We start from the raw sequence: 21,680 nt of genomic DNA, 5'->3' as shown, positions 1-21,680 counted from the left end.
TGTGTCCCAGCAGTGGGAACATATATGGGCTGATGATGATGATGATGATTTAATAATTATCTCAATGGGAAAAATTTATATAATTCTGACTGCTCGCTGCTCTAGTAGAGTACCTACGTAAATAAACGCGACATACGATTTCATTAGCAAAAACTTACACAAAGTCTGGCTCCCCGCTGCACTGAGCGAGGGTCCCACATCGCTATCTAGTCTCGGCCTCTCCGCCGGCAGGTTGGGGAACGAGTCGCGGGTGGTGAGGCTCTTGGCGGAGGGGCTTTTGTCCTCCACCTCTGTTGGCTCCACGCGCCCCCATTGCGACGGCGCTGATGATGATAGGCGTGTGCCTTCTGGAATATCAATGCTGGTTACTATGACTTTATGGGCAGAGAGGTTCTCGGTGACAAAGATAATTCTCTCTGACAAAGCTCCCGACATAAACTATATTGGTTAGTAAAGCACGCTCACGGACTACGAATAAGTTATAAAACCTATAAGTCTACTGACAGAAATCACAAAAACATTTTCGTTTTAAGTACAATTTAATTTTTTTTTTTACTGAAATGCTTTGTAAATATAGATGTAACGAAACTCAGGGAAGGTGCAGTGTACATTATATTTTGACCTTATAGAATAATCTAAGTTAAGAAATAAAAATTATATTTAAATTTATTGATGCGACAGTCAGGCTAAATCACTACATAGTATAGAACAAAATCGCTTTCTCTGGCCCTATGTCCCTATGTATGCTTCAATATTTAAAACTACGCAATGGATTTTGATGGGGTTTTTCTTAATAGATAGAGTGATCCAAGATGAAGATTCATATGTATAACAGATCTATTAAACTACTACGAAATAACGCGTGCGAAGCCGCGGACAAAAGCTAGTAATAAAATATATGAATGATTTCTAAATCGTATTTTTCAAATGACATTTAACACAAAATTAACACTAAGTTCTTCTTAGAAATTATCCGTAGTCCGCGATCGTACTTTAGCCAGGTTAAGGTTTGGGCCAGTTTGATTTGTCAAGTTTTGGAACCCCTTTTTGGTAAGGTGACTTTGAAAGTCACATAAAGTCCCTTACTCATTCATACTGAGCAAATCAGGAAATTGGACATTTGGTGAGATGCCGGTAATCTTAGTTTAAATTATGTAAAACATAGACGGATAAGAGTTAACGACAACTATTATATGCGGTTTACATGAAGATTCTAACAAGAGAACAATATAAATTATAATGCCGAGCTAGTTTCACACCACTATCGTAAAAAACAATCTTTAGCACAAGTGTGATATTCATAAAAACTAGCGACAAAAGACACGTTTGATATAGCCGAAATAACTATGAAACTTGAAATTTATCTGCGAAATAGTAGTTTATGAATTTTAAATGCATTTTAAATGCAAATAAAAAGTTGTTAAATGCATTGTAACATTGATGACAATCTAAAAAAAACCCAAAGACAAAATGTTGGCCACAGTTCCATTCGTTCTTCTACCTACAAGTTTTTCTTGTTACTAATTATTTATTGAGCATTGAAAATGTGTGCTTTTTCATTCGATTCAAATCATTAAAAAACGAGAGCCTCAGTATAGTCACTTTGTCTGGAGATATGCACCAACTTCCTTGTAAAGAAACGTTCTTTTTAATGCATACGCAAGACAAATATATCACTGCATCAATATTTATATTCAAGCGCAGTACTTTGACTAAAATAATAGCCGATAAAAATAGACATGTCGCAGAGGTCGACGTACTGGATCAAGTGAGAATTTCATGTCCTGGTAATTCAAGTCTCACATTGGAAGTACACAATGCGTCATACAGCAAGTGCCTAAACCACAATGATTTGTATCAACTTTATTCTTTAGTATGATTTGAAAGTTCCGATAGGACAATTAGGTCCCGTATATTATGAACTTAATAACAGTTTTAATTACAATATTGGTAGGTAGGTTTAAAAAAATAATAAAACCTGATTGAGAATTGAAGTAAGAATTATCAATCAGTCCCGTAATTTAAATTCATTGGGCAATTAAAGGGGCACAAAAAAGAAATTTCAATTACAAATTTAATGTCTCTTGTTGCCAATCTACTATAACCTACGTATTAATTAGTACTCTGTGCAATAACATACAGTTTTTCAATAATTCTACCACAATACAATTCGCCGAAAACTAATAAACTTACTAGAGGTGTGGTTCGAGTTTCGTGACGGTACGCTTACAGGGTCGCTGGGAGTTGGTGGGCCTTGGGCAAACAAGCTCATTGCTGTCGGTCTGAAAAAAATAAATAATTTATCTTTATATTTCCCTATGTTGCATGTGATTTATAAATAAGACGAATACATAAATAAAAAATGTTTTGATGTGCTAATGCGTAGACGTTCTTCATTAGCATAAACCGTAATGAGATGCGGATATTCTGCCAACTTTCTAATAGGATTGAGCTCTGGATATTACATCATGTAAGGAGGTGCATCAACCTATTTCTACATAAATCTCATCACACATCTCACGTTTCAAACCTTTCTCCGTTTTATTTGAAAAAGAAAATAATAACACACTATCATATCAAATTCATCATTCTTTTTTATTATGGAAGGGATGATAAAAAATAAAAATGCAGAGACATTAAAAGTCACATGAAGCTAACTACAAGTATCACAAACATAGATTCATGTATTTTTTATACAAACACTAAATTTTTCGTAAGGTCATTCACGGTAAAATTGTCACACGCGTGAAAATTAGATTCATTAGGTAGTAGGCAGGAGTCTATATGGTAAAGTGTGTTATGATATAGCTATGTGCTATTGCTTATGCATTAATATTTAGAAACAATTTAATCGAACTATTATAAACAAGTTTCCACCCGCAGCTTTGACAAGTACACAAACATAGTCCTGGAAATTTCTCCGAATAACTCCCGTTCTCTTCGGATTACTGGGATAAGAACTACTTATCTACTCATATGTCCTTTCTCAGATCTCAATCTATCTTTATACCAAATTTCATCCTAATCGGTTTAAAGGTTGAGGGGAAGATACACAGAGCTAATTTATAATTTTAGTAGTTGTGTATTTAAATGGTCAGGCATAGCTACTATCGTACGTACGTATCTACCTATGATAAATACATAAAACATATGGTGAATAGGGAGCAATCATACATAATTAGTAGGCGAAAATCAGAGGCATATTTGATCACCAGGAAAGGGGTATAATATATTGTAGGACATAATGATACAAAATTTCAATAAACGCACATCATTAGGGTTTTCTATCCACTATAGGAAAACTGGTTTACTCGTCAACTATGGCAATACCCAATTAAATAATTTCCGCCTCCGCTTGCACATAATTACGTATTTACATATATGACAATACAATAACCTTGTAAGTACCATGTTTTGTATTATTTTAGAAACAAAATATAATTATTTTATGTGGCTCTATAGCGACCTTAGTGATAATATTAACACGTTAAGTTTCCTTCTGATGGCAAATCTAGTTTAAACACAATTTTACAAAAAGTCTTTTAAATTCTTATTTTCTCGTCCGCCGCTTTGTTTGCGTCCACTTAACTACATCATCGTGCATTCCAGAATTTTTCAAACTTCTCTTCTCTATTTGACAAAATTCACAGTAATATCTATGTGTAAAAATATGAATAATCCAACTCTTATACATTCAGATTTATCTACAGATTATATCCTTTTAAGAAGATATTCTTTTAAGAAGATTATGTATTAACTCGTAGGTAATAGGTTTGTTACTCTTTCTGTTTCCATTCGGCTTTCTCGTAACCTCGTGTTTCTGCTATGCAGTTAGTTAGCTCACAATATTCCTAATAAATTTCAATGTCACATCGTAACAAATCTATTTAATAAATATATCTAATAGAAATAAAGCGATAGTGTGGTTTTTATAAGCATAGACCACGTAAAAGAGAAACTTGGTACCGTAATATATTTAGATAAGCTCTATATCTTACAAGGTTATTTGCGGAAAGGTAGTCATAAAAATGTCAAGAGATAATAATTTTTGATGTGTAATTTAGTAATTACCGTCTTCATTTTTCTAACATATTTACCATCAAATAAATGTACACGAAGTAAAGTTCGACAGAACTATATATAAAATCTGTGATAATAAATACCGTAAGTAAGGTATAATAATTTGTGCAGCTGACTATTATGCAAATATAGTGCCGATAATTGTAACCTTATAGAAAAAAATTTGAGTTGTTTTTGAAAAAAGACAATAAGTAATACACTTTTAACACGCCAAAAGAAATATATATAATATAATAAAATATACAATAAAGTTTATGGTATACTGATTCGTTAACTGTTATAATGTTACGTGATAATGGATTGTCGCTTAATTTGAATTTGTATATGAGAACCAAATCGATAAAGATGGTCATAAAAATGTTCATTAAATCGCGTAAATACCATTTGTAACGCTATGGCGTAACAGGGTTGCAAACAATATACACTTTATTTAAATAGATACACTTGTATCTATATATATACTGTAGAAAAAAGATCCTTTTAAGATGTATACTTGACTGTACTTTAGATCATTCGGTTCCTAATGAAGTCAATATTATATTAATAACATCTATTTCCCTGCTCTATCATTTATGGTCATCAAGTTTATACTCTATAAAACTGTAATTCAATCTTATTCTTCCCACTTATTACAATATTGTAAGGGTTGGCCCCTTTTCCCCTAATTTTCTATGAATGCTTTGAATAATTTACACACGGCTTGTAAGCGAACTAATACATACGTACAGTACATAAAATCTGAGAAAATAGTAGTTTCTTATATATTTCATATCCCTTCGCATCTATTTTTCGAAAGAAAATTTCGTATAAATAAAAATACGTACTCGTAGTATGCAAAATAGAAGTAAATTGCTACTACCTTAAAATTTGACAACCCTAGCGGAGAAAGACATAAACTTGATATCGTTGTTTTCCATTACGTGATCTACGTGTATGCAATACGAAATGATATAAGTACATAAAGACGTAAGATCTTCCACCGAGAGTAGGTAATTTACAGATACTGCTAACGCGACCACCACAAGTGAGATCATCGTGGTCATGAGAGAACATTATACTTGATTGCCGATAATCATCCCGTTTGATTCAGTACTAAGTAAACACGTACTGAAATTTTAAAACAGTTGGTATTATATCTTTATATGGATATGAATCTATCTATTATACGAATATTATAGTCTGTGTTAAAGTGTTGCATTTCACTAACAATTTTTGGTTACAATACTTAAACGTCATGTTATGTTTATAATAACAGCTTAATTCTTTAAATAAAACAATTGTCATTGTATGTCTCATCGACAAAAACATTGTTCTCGGCGTCAACCTCCCTTCATCCCAACAAGTCCTTCAAAACACATTATAGGACATAATTTACAGACGCAGTATTTTTTATATGTTAATTACATAATAACCATTATTATCCTAATAAAAAGGAAAATGGTTTCCTATTTAGAAACAATAAAGATATTAAGAGTCTATTTACATTCCTTAAAAGGTTATGCTAATTGCAATCTGGGTTATTTTGTATAATTCTGATGTAACCTACCTAGTTTCCGGTCGTTTTCCCATACTTGTGATCGTTGCTTGCTCGTCTACTTCCTCGATAACTTCGTTGGCGATCTTCATGCTGCCGCTCATCGCCGCTGCCGGCTTGTTCAGAGTCGGATTACTAGCCGATACCATGAATCTGGTGCCTGAAATTGTAATCCTTGAGTAATAGAAGAAATATCCTAAATTTTAATTTATTCTATATGCAATAATATACGTTTACACGTAACTTAAACTTTTCAGAAAGAGGTGTAAAACATTAGTCACATTGTGAACATTATATAACATGATAAATTATGATTCTGCGAAATTTCTAGCAATACAGTAATTGAAATAATACTGACAATCATTTTATTTATGTAACACGCAATGACTGCATACTTGGCTACTTTGATAAATTTATAAATACGGATTGCACGACAATAATACTAATTCTTTGGTTACTAACGATTTAATTATTTCACTTATGTGGTTGCTAGGTATTTAAAAATTGATTTATGAAGAGATATTACATTTATCAAGAGTTTGGTTTATTGACTAAAGCAAAATTTTATTTTAATTATGTTTCTAATATATAACACACAAGCGAGCGAGATAAAAACGCAAAAAAGACAAACAAAAGCCGTTAGCAAATATTATGTTACACAATAATTCATTATCCTCACTGTTAGTTATGAATCTCCTTACCATAGTACCATTATTAATAATTATTATCATTTAGTAAAAAGAAATTAAGATTTTCTTATATTAATATTTTATAAACATACCGCCATCCGTCTGCGACGGTACGACGTTGGATCGCTGATCTTCCTTCGAGAACAGTCGTTTCAACATCGACGTCACCGAATTGGTTCTAGTCATAGGCGTTTGTTGCAGTGACACCATAGAATTACTGGAACCCATAGAGTTCCTGTCCTCTTTCTTCCCGCGCCTGCTTCCGCGCGACACGATGAAGTGTATCCCAGATTGTGCGTCATCATTCATTTGCAATTGCTGAATGAATGTTTAAAACAGCGTTAATTAAACGTAAATTGTAGTCCGTCCGCAGTCGAGTTGAATGTCATTAGTAAGAACATTTATAAACATTACAAACAAATCGAATGCAAGAAAACATCGAATGACAAAATAAAAGGAGCATTTTTACAGCTCGAAAACAATTCTGTAAAACAAAACACAACATTTATATTGCGTTAGCGTCACAATCAATTATAGGAAACGTTAATAATCAAGATATTCACACAGATCAAAGGTTAGTAATTGTATCAGAAATAGTAAAAGGCGGTTACAACAAATATACGAGTATCACAGATTAAGAAAACAATACGATAACACATTAAGGAACAATTAAGATAATATCCAACACGGTGTTATTTTATATCATATATAAGTACGCAATTAGTATTAGGAATCTAATACAATAATACTAGGTGTTAATAAACCTTAAACATCTATACTAAAAAATAAAATACCAAATTACTGTTAGATTTTACTAAATGCATTAATAATAAGGGCTGCCAATAAAATGTTAAATAATATATTACTGGTATAAATTGATTGTGTAGGTATTAAGTAAAAAGTTATAAAACTGTTTCAAAAAATAGCGTAATAATGATTGTAACCAGAATATAGACTGGTCATTTTCCAGTATATTTGATAATATAAATGCGTATCATATTTCCATAACATTGTTTATGATAGGAACTGCGATACACATTGATTCCGGCTTGATTATGATTATCCAATTCTGTTAATTTCGATAACAGCATTTACCATACCGATTATTAAAGTAGCCGCAACCTCATAAATCCTTCCACCAACAATGCGGAAAGGGAACAACATAATTCCAAATAAATGGCAACCCTCCACACCGACACACTGCTAAGCTCCACAGTTTGAGCGTGCAGCATGCAAAAAACTTTTCGAATCTAACCTCTGGCGGGGCGAACTTGTAACTCACGGTGTTAGAGGGGATCATCTCATCTATCTTCACGCTAGAGGGATTAACAGTGACCATGCTGCGTTGCCGCGCTGGCACCGCCACTCTAGCCGTGGAAGGTTCTGGATGCTCTTCCCGTTGGTTCTCTGTGGCGATCGTGTACGGTAACTCTGATGGGAACACCTCGTCCCAATACTGATCTTTTATCAATTCAGGATGCTCGTGATGCATTTCGTCTACTATCATGTAGGATACCTGAAATGTATATTTTCATTACAACTTTAATTGTAGTGATTGAGCATTGAACGATTATACGCGACTTTCCGTTCAATTTCGGACACAGCGTGAAAGATTTGTTTTAAGATATATGGAGCTATAAGAAATATGTTAAGGTAAATATCAAATTTATTAAAATAAAATATACCTGTAAATTTCTGTCAATAAGCCAGTTTACTTCAAAGTCATCGTCATCTTCACCGAAGGGGTTTATTAAGGACTCGGCGACTTTGAGCCATCCCATGTAGAAGAAGAATTCTAATGTCGTGAATATGGGAAAATAAAGGTCTATATTACTGATATAGACTGATTCGCTATGAGATTGGAGTTTGTGGTCAACCCATTGACTACCCAAAGCGGAAGTTATGAAATATGAGTAAACAGCAATAGTAACTACCTGAAAAGAACATGCCCATATCTAATTAACTCGGTGAACCACAAGACAATTATGTAACAATAGCATCTATAATGTTATATTTACATTTGAACGCTTCCAAGAAAAAATACTATTTAACATCACGGTTATTTGCCTTTGGATATTGCGTGTATTCATTAACGATAATGAGGAAATAAATCTCTTGTGGTTTTAGGGCTTTACCCTCATTAATGGGACTAATTCGTGAGAAAAATTCATAACACAATGTGATTTTAACGTGACCATTAGATTTTCATTATATTTTCAACAGTCATTGTTTTGAACTATAAGTATTTGCACAATAAATTAGTAATGAAATAGTGAATCAGCAGATTGAGTTTAATTGTTTCGTGATGATTTCCTCCTCAAAGTTAATATTTATGCTCTGTATTAATTATTGAAACAGTTAAAATTGCCACAGTGCATTTTGCTAACCTGCGTATACACAAGCGGTACACTAATAGTATCGTAGCTCAAAAGCAACCCGGCTTGTCCCCTAAATTTGTTCAATTCGTCTATAATTGTCTTCACGGCGAAGTCGTCTCGTATCCTGCCCTCTTTCCGCGCTCTTGTTACTATACTCGTTGCCCAAACTATCGGTAACCTATAATATTACAATAGTGACTAAATGTAGACAATTCAGAAGCCCACAACGACAAAGCAATAAGCTAGTGCGTACTTTGAATGTTAATGTATTGTTATCCACCGTGGTGCCGCAAGCATCATGGTCACATTTACTCGTTAGTGACGTTGACACTTGCACTTGGCTATATTCAGCATTTATGATAACTTACGGTACTAAAAATATTTCATACCAATGTTTAGATGGTTTAGGAAACTTTTTATTAAGGTTTTCTAAAATAGTTTTTTCATTGTCTAACAATAAACCGGCCTCAACCAGATTATCGAGAGTCGGGAAGCGCTTTTTAACTCTTGGAGAGATCATAGTTAGCACCATTGTGAGGCAAAGGCACACATATCGAAGAATTGTACGACGCATGAGGCGCCCCCGTTCATCCTGGAACAACGAATCTAATCTGTAAAAATCTACAAATAATTTTGAAACTGTGTGTGTGTGTGTGTTAAATGTTTTTGAAATAATATACGGTATGGTCTATGACAATACAGGATTTATTGTAATTAGGCAGATACTTTAGTTCGAAAACCAATTAGGTAAATATGGACATCCATATCATTAAGACTGAATCCTATCTTGTTGGGACTTTTGCAGGTAAAATTGAATTTATATTCGTTAAAACGTAAATTTACAAAGACACGAGGCTTCAGCTGATTTTAAATAGGTAAATATGGACATCCGTAACAGCCACGAAAGTATTACTCATAAGAATTATGCAACGCAGAAGGTTACCTTTTTATCAGTGATATCTGCAGAAATATAATTGATAAGATCAATCATCACTTAACATGGCTTTAAACTATAAATTAATAAAATATGTTTATTATATCTTGGTAATCTTGATATCTCGGAATTAAATTAAACAGGTAAACTTTCCTCAAATATATATATTTAAGGAAAGTTTTAATTTTTTTATTTATATTTATAAGAAAACCTTTTCTTACACGCAGACGATAATCGATATTATTCTAATTAACTCTTATATAAATGCTATAAATCGTTCCATTGTTATCAGACCTACCTTTATAACGTCATCATCTCAGCCATTAACATCTGGCATAGTCTAGAGAGATAATAAAAATGTTGTCGTACTCATCTACTGTCAAACTGCGCGAAAGATTCTTATCTCTCACGGCGTAAAGATAAGATTAACGGAAACAGAATACTTGCATTGTATCAAACTTCGTAATCACTTGAGATCACCTAAAGGTCTTGATAAAAAAATTCAACTCACAAAAGATAGCAGGAGCTGGAGGAAAATGAGTATGCAAAATATTGTGTATGTTATTTTACGAATTGCCTAAATATGAAGGAGGTTTAATAAGAGACAATTAATGAATTGTCAAAAAAAAAATACATATATATAAACAGTTTCAAGAGAGCTCATTGCATCCGACTTTACAAACTGCGAGCGTTTCTGGTTCGTAACGATCTACAGTTTGCGGTTCTCACGTTAGTACACCAAAGTATATCTCTGTATTGCGTTAAAGGGACTAAACCAAAAGAAATCACTCAAATAACTTTGGTAGATCAAAGCTTTTAGAGTTACATACCTATTCCCATTTAGACTGGTAGCACGCATGCGAAGCCATGGATGGAAAGCTAGTTCTTCATAAATTTAAAATAACAAACTATTTTATCGATATTTAAGAGTGACTACGGCAGTAGTTCGGATAAAAACAAATAACAATACAACAATTCACCTACTTAATGGCTACATAAACACGCAAGGGAAGTGAATAATGTTAAGTGTAAACTAATGAGTTACTAACATATAACGCTTTATCGCTTACCTGACCGTGAATGGAGGCAGATACAAATACGGCAATTGAGTCAGGCCACGGTATAGTAGTATATTGATTCCACCATCGATTCATTACTACAGTAACATAGAAACCAAGCACGAAAGACAATGGAATGACGTTTCCATGAAAACTGCAATAATTCACGATGCCTTCAAACGTTCTGAAATTAAAAACCCATTGCTAAAGAAATAAGCATGCTTATGTATTAAATGTGAGATCTACATAAGTCTTGCCGTTTTCGAACTTGAGTTATTACTCTCACACATGACCTGTAGAAATCATTGGTGTGCCTTTATTAATTGGAGTCATTATTAATTATAATCTCTTGACTATTAAAATATCTTACCGTTTTGAACCTTCATCCAAAAGTAGCCTATATATTAAATTTAATATATAATATAGGAGTAAAAAAACTAGAAGATCCAGCCATACTAGTTTGTAAATGCTGCCTCGCCATCTAAAACAAAAATAAACATATTATAAATTACTAAAATCAGTCAAACCACTATTTGTTCATTATAATGCTGATAACCTACGATGACGTAGAGTGAATATGGATTTAGCCTTACTACCTTGTATAGATATACTTCCATGTGGTCATTATGAATTTATTTATAAAGTAAACTACGAGCAATATAAATATGTCAGTGCCTCGAATAATATACTTTATGCGAGATCACATATGTTATGATAGATAAAACAATTTTATCTTGACAGTCAATCCTGCGAGATTATGTCATTACACCTACATATACTTTTTATGCTGATAACACCTACATTTTCGGCTGTGTATGGATATTGCAAGAGTATGTCCAAATCTCCTGAACTTGCCTTGCAAAAAAAACTCTTATAACAACGTCGTGGGACAGTATCGTAATATCGAATTGTGATTTAAATTTAGATGTAATGTTTAATTGTTTTCATTGTAGGTACATTGATGTTATTATTGACTTGAAACCGAGTTTCAATAACCAGTAAAAATTATAAGAATCGTTTTACTGTTACTTTTTTAATGTTTACGAATACATAATGTGTCGTCCCCAAATAAAATATTTATTTTTATTAAAACTGGCCACAAATCATATACATACAAGTTATGATGATACAATATATGCTATATCTTAAAGATTCAACACAGATATCAAGTAACCTTGAAAACAAATTACATTGCACCTGTTTCGATGTTTTATTTTTACTCTGAAGCCCGCAATTATCTAAGTTTTACGTAACAACTAGACACTAGTCTCACTCACACCCGAGAATTACCATGACCGTGGAGGTACACTAAGTTTAAACTTGAGATATTTCAATTTTTTTTTTAATAATTTGTCGAATTTTCTAAATACCACATACTTAATATACTTCAAATAAATATATTTATTAAACAAATATATTAAGAATCCTTTTAAATTTTAAGTTCAATGGGTCAAATCAAAACTTACATAAATTAAAAATTAAAAATAAAATCTTACTTTGAACTTAAATTCTAACATTTAAAAATGATTTACTCTTTCTAAATTAAACATACATGTAGTCAGTGAGCAGTTAGTTATAAAGACAGACATTTAATTGCCTGTGAGAAACAGTTCAATAGTCAATGTACTTCAAATAATGATGTCAAGAACTTTACCTGTTTGAATTAAACACTACTGTAACCTAGATACTAAATGTTTTCATTTCTTGTTCTCTTACATGTTATCTATTAAAATTCAAGAGGTACCTATATTACCTTTGAACCTGATGATCTTAATATGCCAAGACTTATAAAAAAATATCGAACATTTTTTCCAAAAAAGTTCCAAGTTATAAATATTTAACACCAAGTTAAAACCAATGTCGTAATAAACTCATCCTTCGTTTTATAATTTCGTTAGCGATTGTCAGATGTATGACTACATCATATTGGTTATCTTATGAATGATATCTTTTCTACGAATCTTTTCGTACTGTTAATGATTCAGAAACGCTTACAACATGATAATATGTATATGAACTCGGCACTCTATTTAATTATATATGTACCTTCTATTTTACATTTTTATGGATTATAATCTACATTCTACATATTAAAAGGCAGACAGATAATTTAACTAAATTAAACTTATTTTCTATCATTTAAAAACGTTGATTATAGCAGCTATGTAAAATAATTCCGCTTAATTAAAAATTAATTTCATTGTTCATACATTATAAAAATTAGGAGAGCCGATCGAAAAGCTTATTTCAGATGTACACAACTATTAATAGTATATACATAAAACTCACAATTTTTTTAAAATATAGGTTAGGTACATATTGGAAGAAAAATGTTTATTTTTCTTATGTAGTAGTACCTATACACTTTGATAAAATATCACAAACAACATTTTAATCTTATCTCATAAAACAACCACTATTAAATTCCATTACGACAAATTTGGATTATAATAAGTTAATTGCATTAACCAGACATTGTCGGTACCCAACTGCTAAGTACCTACTCAGTTCATGTTTATTCAAATTCAATCTTTTATTCACAAAATTATTTTTCTTTATTTTATTAACAAAAGGAATAAAGATTATCGCGTATTTGCTTTTAACATTATTACATGCTCTGACCAGGATATTAACATTTTACGTAATAACTTATAGACTAGCTATGAATTGAGCGCCAATATGGGAATCACGGCCGGAAAGTGACGTCATTTAGAAACACGCTCGCCGCCGAGGCGCGGTAGTGGTGATTAATGCATGTTAATTAAGTTCTTACTATTCAGAGTAGATATTTTTTCTATTATAGTTGGTCCAATGATGTTTGTTACTTTTGTAAAATATTTAACAGAAAGATAAGTTTCAGCTGTCGATACTTCTGTTAAAAGCTATGATTTAAGATATGTCTACGATGGTTGGATTTTCAGATCGATTTACCTTTAGTATTAGGTGTATGGTATTAGGCTTCGAGTGACTATTTCGTAAAGTTCGTGCCTATTTTAATTAACAAATAATACCACATGACAAAAACTCTGCACATAACAAATACAAGACAAGTTACAACTGTGCACATAATATTATAAAAGGAATAGAATAGAGAATAGAATGAATAGAATATTATAGAATATTATAACAGTCGTCTATCATTCAAGTTACTGTGTTTTGAGATTATAATTATTAATTATATATACCTTTTTTTGAGTAGTTGTTAGGAATTGCATTCCAGATTGATTCAAGATTTACTAACCGGTTCTCTACCAATAATACTGAAGAGGCCATGAAAATTTAAACAATAGCTACTGTTATAATTCTTCCAAATAAAATGTTCATAAAAATTTTACGGTTATGTATCATCTTTTAACAAGTTCAATTGTCTAATTGGCAAGATTTGAGATGCAATATCTGTGCTTATAAGATATAAAGAACGAAATGTTCCAACAATATGGATTTTATTACATACTGAAGTAAGATGGTATTCATAAAGTAAGTAATTACGTCACGCTCTTATAGAAATCGTGTTAAAATACGTGCAATGTTCAGAATTCTACAATAACAACAGACTATACGAAGCGGTGAACTCTAAGTAGGTCTCATCCCCTACTTTAACGACAGTGATCTGAATAATAAATATCCCTTGCCTGGCAGTTTTATAGATTTTCCTAAGTAATGTAGACATGTCGGTTACTTAGAACGTTCGAACACTAACTGTCTCTTATATTACAGGAAACAAAGAAATGAATAAAAAAAACATACTCAAGTTTTTACTCATAAAGAGTGTGCAAAAAATACATTATTAAATTTTAGGTGGTACAGCCAACTAAAATATAATAATGTATTTATCCTAATTTTCGATCAAATAAATTTAGGAAATTTTTGTAATGAAAGAAAAACTTGAAGGGGATGATATATAATAGACTGAAAATTGGCGTACTGTACTGTAACTGTAACTGGTCTGTGAAAAATCGTATAGGTTATATCAATATCCATAATAATCAGTCCATATTCATATCCAGTCCATATTCTAAATAACAAACATGAATACGGTATGTACTTATGTTAATAAAAAAAAATACAATATTTTTCTCATACTCATTGTAACCAGTGTTCAAAGAATATATATATACTCAATGTAATTACCTACATACTTAATAATAAGCATAAACATTTTCATGTATGTTAGCGGACAACTTCGCCGTTTAAGAACCGATTTTAATGATTTCCTTTTTGCTTTAAATTACTTAACAAAACAAATAACGAACTACAATTTAATGACGGTCAAGGTTTGATCTGATGATGGTGCCGAAACACTAACGAGGGATCTCCTCAACGATTTACAACAGTTAACTTGTGCTTATAATATGCCTTGTGCTGATTAATTAGTATTGTTAAGAACATTACAGTACATTACGTTCGTACATCTTGATGAGTTATGACTGTAATTTGGGTTCGGTGATAAAGAATGGTCAGTTAAGGGAACTATATTAATGAAAACTTTATTTAATTGTGTGTGCATTGTCCGAATCTGTTACGATTCAACAATGTTGGGTTAATGTCCTCTAAAACCACTGTGCTGAAATATAACGCGCGACATTCAATATCACAATTTATTTGAGAGATTGTTTTGTATTTAAGAAACTTACTATTTAAGGTCGTATAATACGCTTACATTATAATTTTAATACAATGGAATAACAAACTTTTTTCGCATATGAAGTACCTACATTTAAATGTGTACAATACGAAGCCGCCCGTAGCGTCGGAAAAAAATACGTACCTACCTACCTACATTTAATTTAAAAAGAAATCTTCATTACGTCGTTCACAGGCAATCGTGTATAATTTTTAGTAAGTCATCTGCCTCATACCATATGGTATAATATGTAATAACTTATACTTTCCATTTTTCACTCTATTTACTACTGGTTTGAACTATTGAATATAGAAGGAGGTTATTTATCCTTCTATAATATTATTATATTGTGCCTTAAAATTTTTGTTGCATGTTCCTACCAATGGTAGTACGTGGTACTTGGTAAACATCATCACACAGTGTTTTAGTTGTGAATTGTTATTTGAATATCTTCATCAAAATCAATTCGTAATAGTTAATAATGAATGCCTACAAATTGTCGCTTATAATGAAGTTAATCAGCATTGGGGTCATTTATTTAAAAATAATTCAGATGAATAAAAGAGTCAGCAGAAGAATTAACCAACTTCGAAACAGGAGAATAGAGAATATTTCGCGGATAGCTTCGTCGTTTATATTATTATATTTTTTTGTTAGAGTATTGAATAATCCAAAAGTGGTCCCGTGATATAAATACTACGCTCTAAAATAAAAAATATATTATTTTTCTCTAAAAATTACATTACCTCATAATTAAGCCCGTTATTGTATACATAATTAAATTTAAATACCTAAAGAGTATAGCATATCAATAAAACAAACTTATGTCCGTAGTTTTTAAGATGGGTATACGGGCGAAAAATTTTATGTATTAATTTGTATTTTACATTTTTGTTAAAAATATTCTACCACATTTTTTTTCTAAAAAATACTAGCTTAAAATGATATATTATGTAAAAATATTATACCTGTACAAAACTTTTAAAAAAGTTCCAAATCCACGACATGTCGCCACTTCTCCCGTATATGTAACAGTCATTTTAAAATATTTCAGCCGTATTTATTTCACTGTACTAAATAAATATCACAGACAAATGTATAGTAAAGATTAATTTAGCAAGCACAATGGGAAAAATCTTTTGAACACATCGTTTAAAGGAAATGTAAACAGTTAAATATTAAATTAAAAATAATTGACCACTGAGTTAATAATTCTTTTATATATAATTTTTTAAATTAAGTAAATTCGCAACTATATAAAAATACTGCAATGCAGCTATAAACACAAGCACACACAACTATACAACGTATTTACTGATCATCATCAACATCAACTGACATTTAAGTTTTAACAATCACACTGACATATTATGTGATCGGTGAATGAGTGAACTCAATGAAGCCAATGAAAAAGCACATGTCAATCAACGAAAATTATGACTAAGGCTACGAGGTGTAATAGTGATGCATTTTAATCGATAACAAAATGATACAATTGCGATTAAAATATATTCCAAGTCACGCTTATTTTAAACGTCTAATCTACCTAATCTACCAATTAAATACTTTTCTAGAACCTGAACCTCGTAAAGTACATGTCTTCGTTAAAAAAAAAAAAAGAAGTTTTAGTGAGAAAAAATGCTCACCTATTGTAATAGTGCTCCTATTACAAAGTATTATTATAAATATCCCTTAACAAACCTCACAAGTTAAATGATTTATGTGTTAGTTACAGTGAGCGCCGAGAAAGAAGTCCACACAGTAGATAGGAAATTTCACGCACCATCGGCCACTTTATGGAAAAAGGACAGTTGCTCCCCTAACACTATGTCTTAAACATTACAGAAAACATGCAACTAATTGGTATTTTCGATAACGATTTTCACATTTGTTTTTCCAACTTTGGGGGCATTTGAATTAAATGTGCTACTCCTTACTTACATCTTAAAAGTCGCTAGCGCGTGGGCGGTGGTTATCGCTTACCATCTGGCGAACCACCACCTTAGTTGCCTGCTATGACATACAATAAAAATGATAACGGCAGAATTATTTTGCATGCCGACAGCACCCGACAATAACGCATCTATAGGCTTCCTTTGTGGTTGTACTCTATGTGCTACATTGGTCGTGTTCATAATAGAATTGCCATTATACAATTATTCATTAAATGTTTAGATAAGATATTTTATAAATATGTAAATCGTTATATTTTATTAGAATGTCAAATTAGCTTACATGTATAATATATATGGCAACAATCAGATCCACAGATATTAATTCAATCGGTGCCTTTCTAATGAGTATTTTCGTAATACAATTGTTAGTTAAAATGCAAAAATGCAATAATTTATCTATCCACTTTGGATGGATCCTAAGCTGTTTTTCGCCCATTTGTGTTTTTGAAGTCTTAATGTCTATGGATTAATTTAATAAAATAATCTACTTAAATCTTAAATATAATTCAGCTTTACTTCCTTTTACTATAACGATTCGACTTGAGTTTTTTAGCAAAGTACAACACTAAATAAGATGCCAAACTGGATTCTGCCAAAATGGCCGAACATAGTTCGCGTACTGTAATGTAAATTTATTATTGAATTTGAAAAAGTCACTCAAGATTCTGTTTACTGAACAAGCAGACTACATATACTCTATGTGAATGAAGTAGTTTTATAGAAACAAAATATTATATTATAAACAGAATATCCTAACAATGAGCGAGATTACTAATAATGAAGCACTTGCTGACTCTGAGAAGCCGGTTCAAGTAACTGGAAATGGTCAATTCCCGCCTTTCCCCGGTTAGTACCAATTTTTTTTATAAACATTAAATAAGTATTTGTTATTGTATTCGAAAATTAAGTAAAATACATATTTTTTCATATTGTTATTGCATGTGTCAGCATTTGATGAATTTTGTTTATATAAATGTTAGCTTTCCGCGGGCTGCGGATCTAAAGAAAATTCTCATGGGAATTAGTTGTTTCACCTTAGTAAGATATAGCCTATATCACTCTCTAACATAAAAATCATATCATAATATTGTTCCACTACAACAATTTGATGGAAAAACAATGAAAATAAACAAACAATCACACTTCCACATTTTAAATATTAATAAAGATAAATGTAAACAATTAGTTGTTGTTAATTGATAAAATTTTATATTAACTAATATGTATATAATATTATAGTTATTTTATTTTTATGTCATTTTATCTTGTTTGTAAGCTTTAAATTTTTACTCTTTGAGACTTATGTTTTGAGCCTGAGTCTAGATACAGTGGCTACAGATTTAAGATAATTGTCTATCAGTTTTGAAGTGCCCAACTAGTTTATTGCAATTGATTTGCTATCTTAAAAGAAGGGTAACAAACTTGACAATAACAAGTTTTCATTTTTGAGATATTCATATACAGGCCCACAGAAGGCATGCAACGATGCATGCATGCATGCTTTGACTTAAACTGACTTATTTTACAATATTTTTTCACTTGGAAAAATGGTTTCGATAAACAATAAAAAGTTTTATTTTCTTTCAACAGCACCAACTGATGAAGACTTTGAAGAGGATATTCCTAAAGATGAAAGGACATATTATACTACAAAATTTAAAGGTTAGATTGAAATATATAGATGTTATAAAAAATATACAGTGCAATATATGAGCATGATGAATACCTTGTTTTATATTATATTTTTCAGATCTTAATAATGTGACAAATATGAAAGTGCATTGTACTTCATGTGATCGGCATCTAGGACTTACACCAAAAAATGGTCATCGAATGCGAACTCACCCTTTGTTACGTACCTTAGTCTGCCAGTCCTGCCATTCTTTTTACAACAGTGGAGAATTTGAAAAAGGAGATGATGGCTCTGAGTTATATTGCAGATGGTGCGGCCAAGGTGGACAAGTGTACTGTTGTTCAGAATGTCCTCATGTGTTTTGTGCTGTAAGATTCTGTAATCAATTTTATACATTTAAAAATTCAGACAAAAAGAACCTCTCCTTTCAATATAGGCATTTATATTTATTGTTAAATGTATCTTGTTGCTTATCGAAAATAGTCCCGTGGTGAAATAATATATATACAGAGTTCAGTTTTATAAAATATAAAATGTGAAAGATAAGAAATTTTTAAATCTTTGATCTCTGAGTACTTTGTTAAATTAAGCTAACAACAATGGTCACCTACAATGGATACTCTCATAATGACTTAAATTTTTTGGTGAAAAGTTAAGAGGTATATGTTATTAGAGCATATTCCATGCTTAGATAGCTGCTCATACAAAATATTAAGATAATTCAGTATACTATACATTTTTAGAAATGTATAAAAAGAAATTTGGGACCTACTAAAATAAAGGAGATTGAAGCACTAGATGACTGGAGGTGTTTTAAGTGTAATAACTCATGCATAAAAGATTTGAGAGCTATATGTTGGGCAGCACTTCGATATTGTGACATGAAAACTAGGTAAATGTCAAAAAATATATTCAATTTTTTTATATTGATACAAAGACATGGTATCAAATAGTTCTACCAACTCTGTACACATTATCATATTAATAATTGTTAATCTGACATAAAATACTTATATATAATATTTGTACAAAAATCTACATGTTAAAATTTAATTGAAAACAATTTTGGTAGTAAATTAATTTATTTCTGTCACTGATAAAAATTAACAATTTCCCCTATTCAATTAAAAGTTTATTTCAGAATTGCAAATGAAATTGAGGATAGTGCACAAAGAGAGGCATGCCTTCAAGACTGTGCTCAGGACCACTCTGAATGTTGTAGAGGCAAGACAAGAAAACGGGAAAAAGTTGATGTGAAGAAAAAAGAATGTGAAACTAAAAAAAACCCAGCTGCATCTGCATCTTCTGTTATTTCTAAAATACCACCTACAATACAGGTACTAGATAAACATAATGTTTTATAATTGCTTTTATTTGAATTATGTTTTTTAAATAATTATATTTTTGTTTTAGGTAAAGAAATTTGCATCAATAAATATGGAAGAAGTGAATAAATCGGAAACAAAAAAAGCGACAAAGAGAGCTGCTAGTCCAAAGCATAAACCATATATTTTGAAAAATCCAATAACTGTAGCCACAAAAGCTGTCAACACTTTTAACGTTTCACCTATGACAAAGAAGATGAGAATATGTGTATGTATTAAAATCCTAATTAGAAATATTGGTCTTGTAATGCTATGTGTACTATAACTATTATGATATTTTCAGATGCCCCAAGCCCAAGTTATGAATCCAATTCGAATAATGCATGATAGGAAACAAATAAACACACCTAATAGTTTCATCAAAATAAGACCAAAATCACAGATGATGTATAATGGCATGAATGTCGGTAATTCTTTTAACAATATAATCACGAATGACAATATCAATTTATCAATAGAAAGTCTTACACAGGTATTATAAAAACATTCAATTTAATTTTTTAATGGTGTATTTATTTCAATTTTCATAATGAAGTTTCATTTTCGTACATACTCTAGGGTCTTGATATGGCAGCAATGTCTAATATGGCTGGTGGATCTCAAGATGATGAACTGGTCTGCACCCCTGACTTTCCTATAGAATCTTTGTGTGAGGTAAAAAATAATTCATTTCATATTTTGCCCTTATTTTATTTAAACAAAAATTATCGTAATAAATAATAACTCCAGCCAATTTCAATTGACACTGAAACTCATATACAAAATTACAATTTTAAGTGTGTTTGAACAAAAGGGTCTATACTTTGAAAATCAGTTGAAAATAATAAACATGTTTGTCTGGTTTTTGGTTATAAATAATGCGAAACTAAAGCAGTGGTGGCTCAGTGGTGAGAACCTCGGACTTCAAAATCGATAAGTCGAGGTTCGAGACCGGGCGAGCGTGCAGGAAATAAATTGATTTTTCAATTTATCTGCGCATGTGGATAACATCACCACTGCTTGAACGGTGAAGAAAAACATCATGAGGAAACCGGCATGTCCAAGAATTAAAAGTTCGACGACATGTGACATCTGCCAACCCGCACTTGGCCAGCGTGGTGGATTATGGTCTGAACCCTCATAGGAGGCCTGTGTCCCAGCAGTGGGAACATATATGGGCTGATGATGAAAGAATAATAGTTTTAAAGTTGACCTTATTTTAAAAATGATATTTTCAAAATTCTTTTCATGAATTAAATATTTTCGTCAATTTATACTGATAGAATGTGTGTCTATATATAGATAAAAAAAATAACTAAATTATACTTACTGCCAATAAAACAAGATGTATATGTTTTCTATTTACTCACAACTTTGATTTATTATAATAGGTCACTGAAGATAACACAGATGATGACGTTCAGTGCATAA

At 31.5% G+C, this 21,680-nt stretch overlaps 2 protein-coding genes across 3 annotated transcripts in view; one reads left to right on the top strand and one right to left on the bottom strand.

The window, feature by feature from the left end:
- Positions 1–60: 60 nt before the first annotated feature.
- LOC119833594 (bestrophin-4-like) lies at positions 61–16,631 on the bottom strand. 2 transcript variants are annotated; one of them, XM_038357665.1, is made up of 11 exons: positions 16,266–16,631; positions 11,044–11,154; positions 10,686–10,857; positions 9,071–9,273; positions 8,691–8,859; positions 7,989–8,237; positions 7,559–7,819; positions 6,396–6,621; positions 5,627–5,774; positions 2,194–2,282; positions 61–347 (listed from the first exon to the last, which is right to left on the bottom strand). In XM_038357665.1, exons 1-11 carry the CDS (start codon positions 16,334–16,336, stop codon positions 76–78), a joined length of 1,971 nt encoding a protein of 656 aa, XP_038213593.1. In that variant the 5' UTR covers positions 16,337–16,631; the 3' UTR covers positions 61–75. The 2 variants fall into 2 exon arrangements, with proteins under 2 accessions (XP_038213593.1, XP_038213594.1); XM_038357666.1 differs by having other exon boundaries at positions 7,586–7,819.
- Positions 16,632–17,817: 1,186 nt separating this feature from the next.
- Positions 17,818–21,680, top strand: part of LOC119833417 — a 7,972-nt gene continuing 4,109 nt past the window's right edge. The window contains exons 1-8 of the mRNA XM_038357409.1: positions 17,818–18,098; positions 18,843–18,914; positions 19,003–19,253; positions 19,629–19,777; positions 20,027–20,222; positions 20,299–20,478; positions 20,554–20,742; positions 20,829–20,924. Of these exons, the coding sequence (XP_038213337.1) occupies positions 18,011–18,098; positions 18,843–18,914; positions 19,003–19,253; positions 19,629–19,777; positions 20,027–20,222; positions 20,299–20,478; positions 20,554–20,742; positions 20,829–20,924 (1,221 nt within the window). The 5' untranslated portion in view covers positions 17,818–18,010. The remainder of the gene's footprint in view (positions 18,099–18,842; positions 18,915–19,002; positions 19,254–19,628; positions 19,778–20,026; positions 20,223–20,298; positions 20,479–20,553; positions 20,743–20,828; positions 20,925–21,680) is intronic.

This window comes from Zerene cesonia, chromosome 17, assembly GCF_012273895.1.
Source record: "Zerene cesonia ecotype Mississippi chromosome 17, Zerene_cesonia_1.1, whole genome shotgun sequence".
NCBI classification, from domain to species: domain Eukaryota; kingdom Metazoa; phylum Arthropoda; class Insecta; order Lepidoptera; family Pieridae; genus Zerene; species Zerene cesonia.
Note: the sequence above shows the minus strand (reverse complement) of the source record. Positions and strands in the feature narration are given on the sequence as shown.

Coding starts and splice junctions, on each gene's coding strand:
- LOC119833594 (XM_038357665.1), bottom strand. CDS start 16,336: ATGACTGTTACATATACGGGAGAAGTGGCGACATGTCGTGGATTTGGA. Junction 8,238..8,690: donor TACCGCTTGTGTATACGCAG/GTTAGCAAAATG, acceptor TGTTCTTTTCAG/GTAGTTACTATTGCTGTTTA. Junction 7,820..7,988: donor TTATTGACAGAAATTTACAG/GTATATTTTATT, acceptor TATACATTTCAG/GTATCCTACATGATAGTAGA.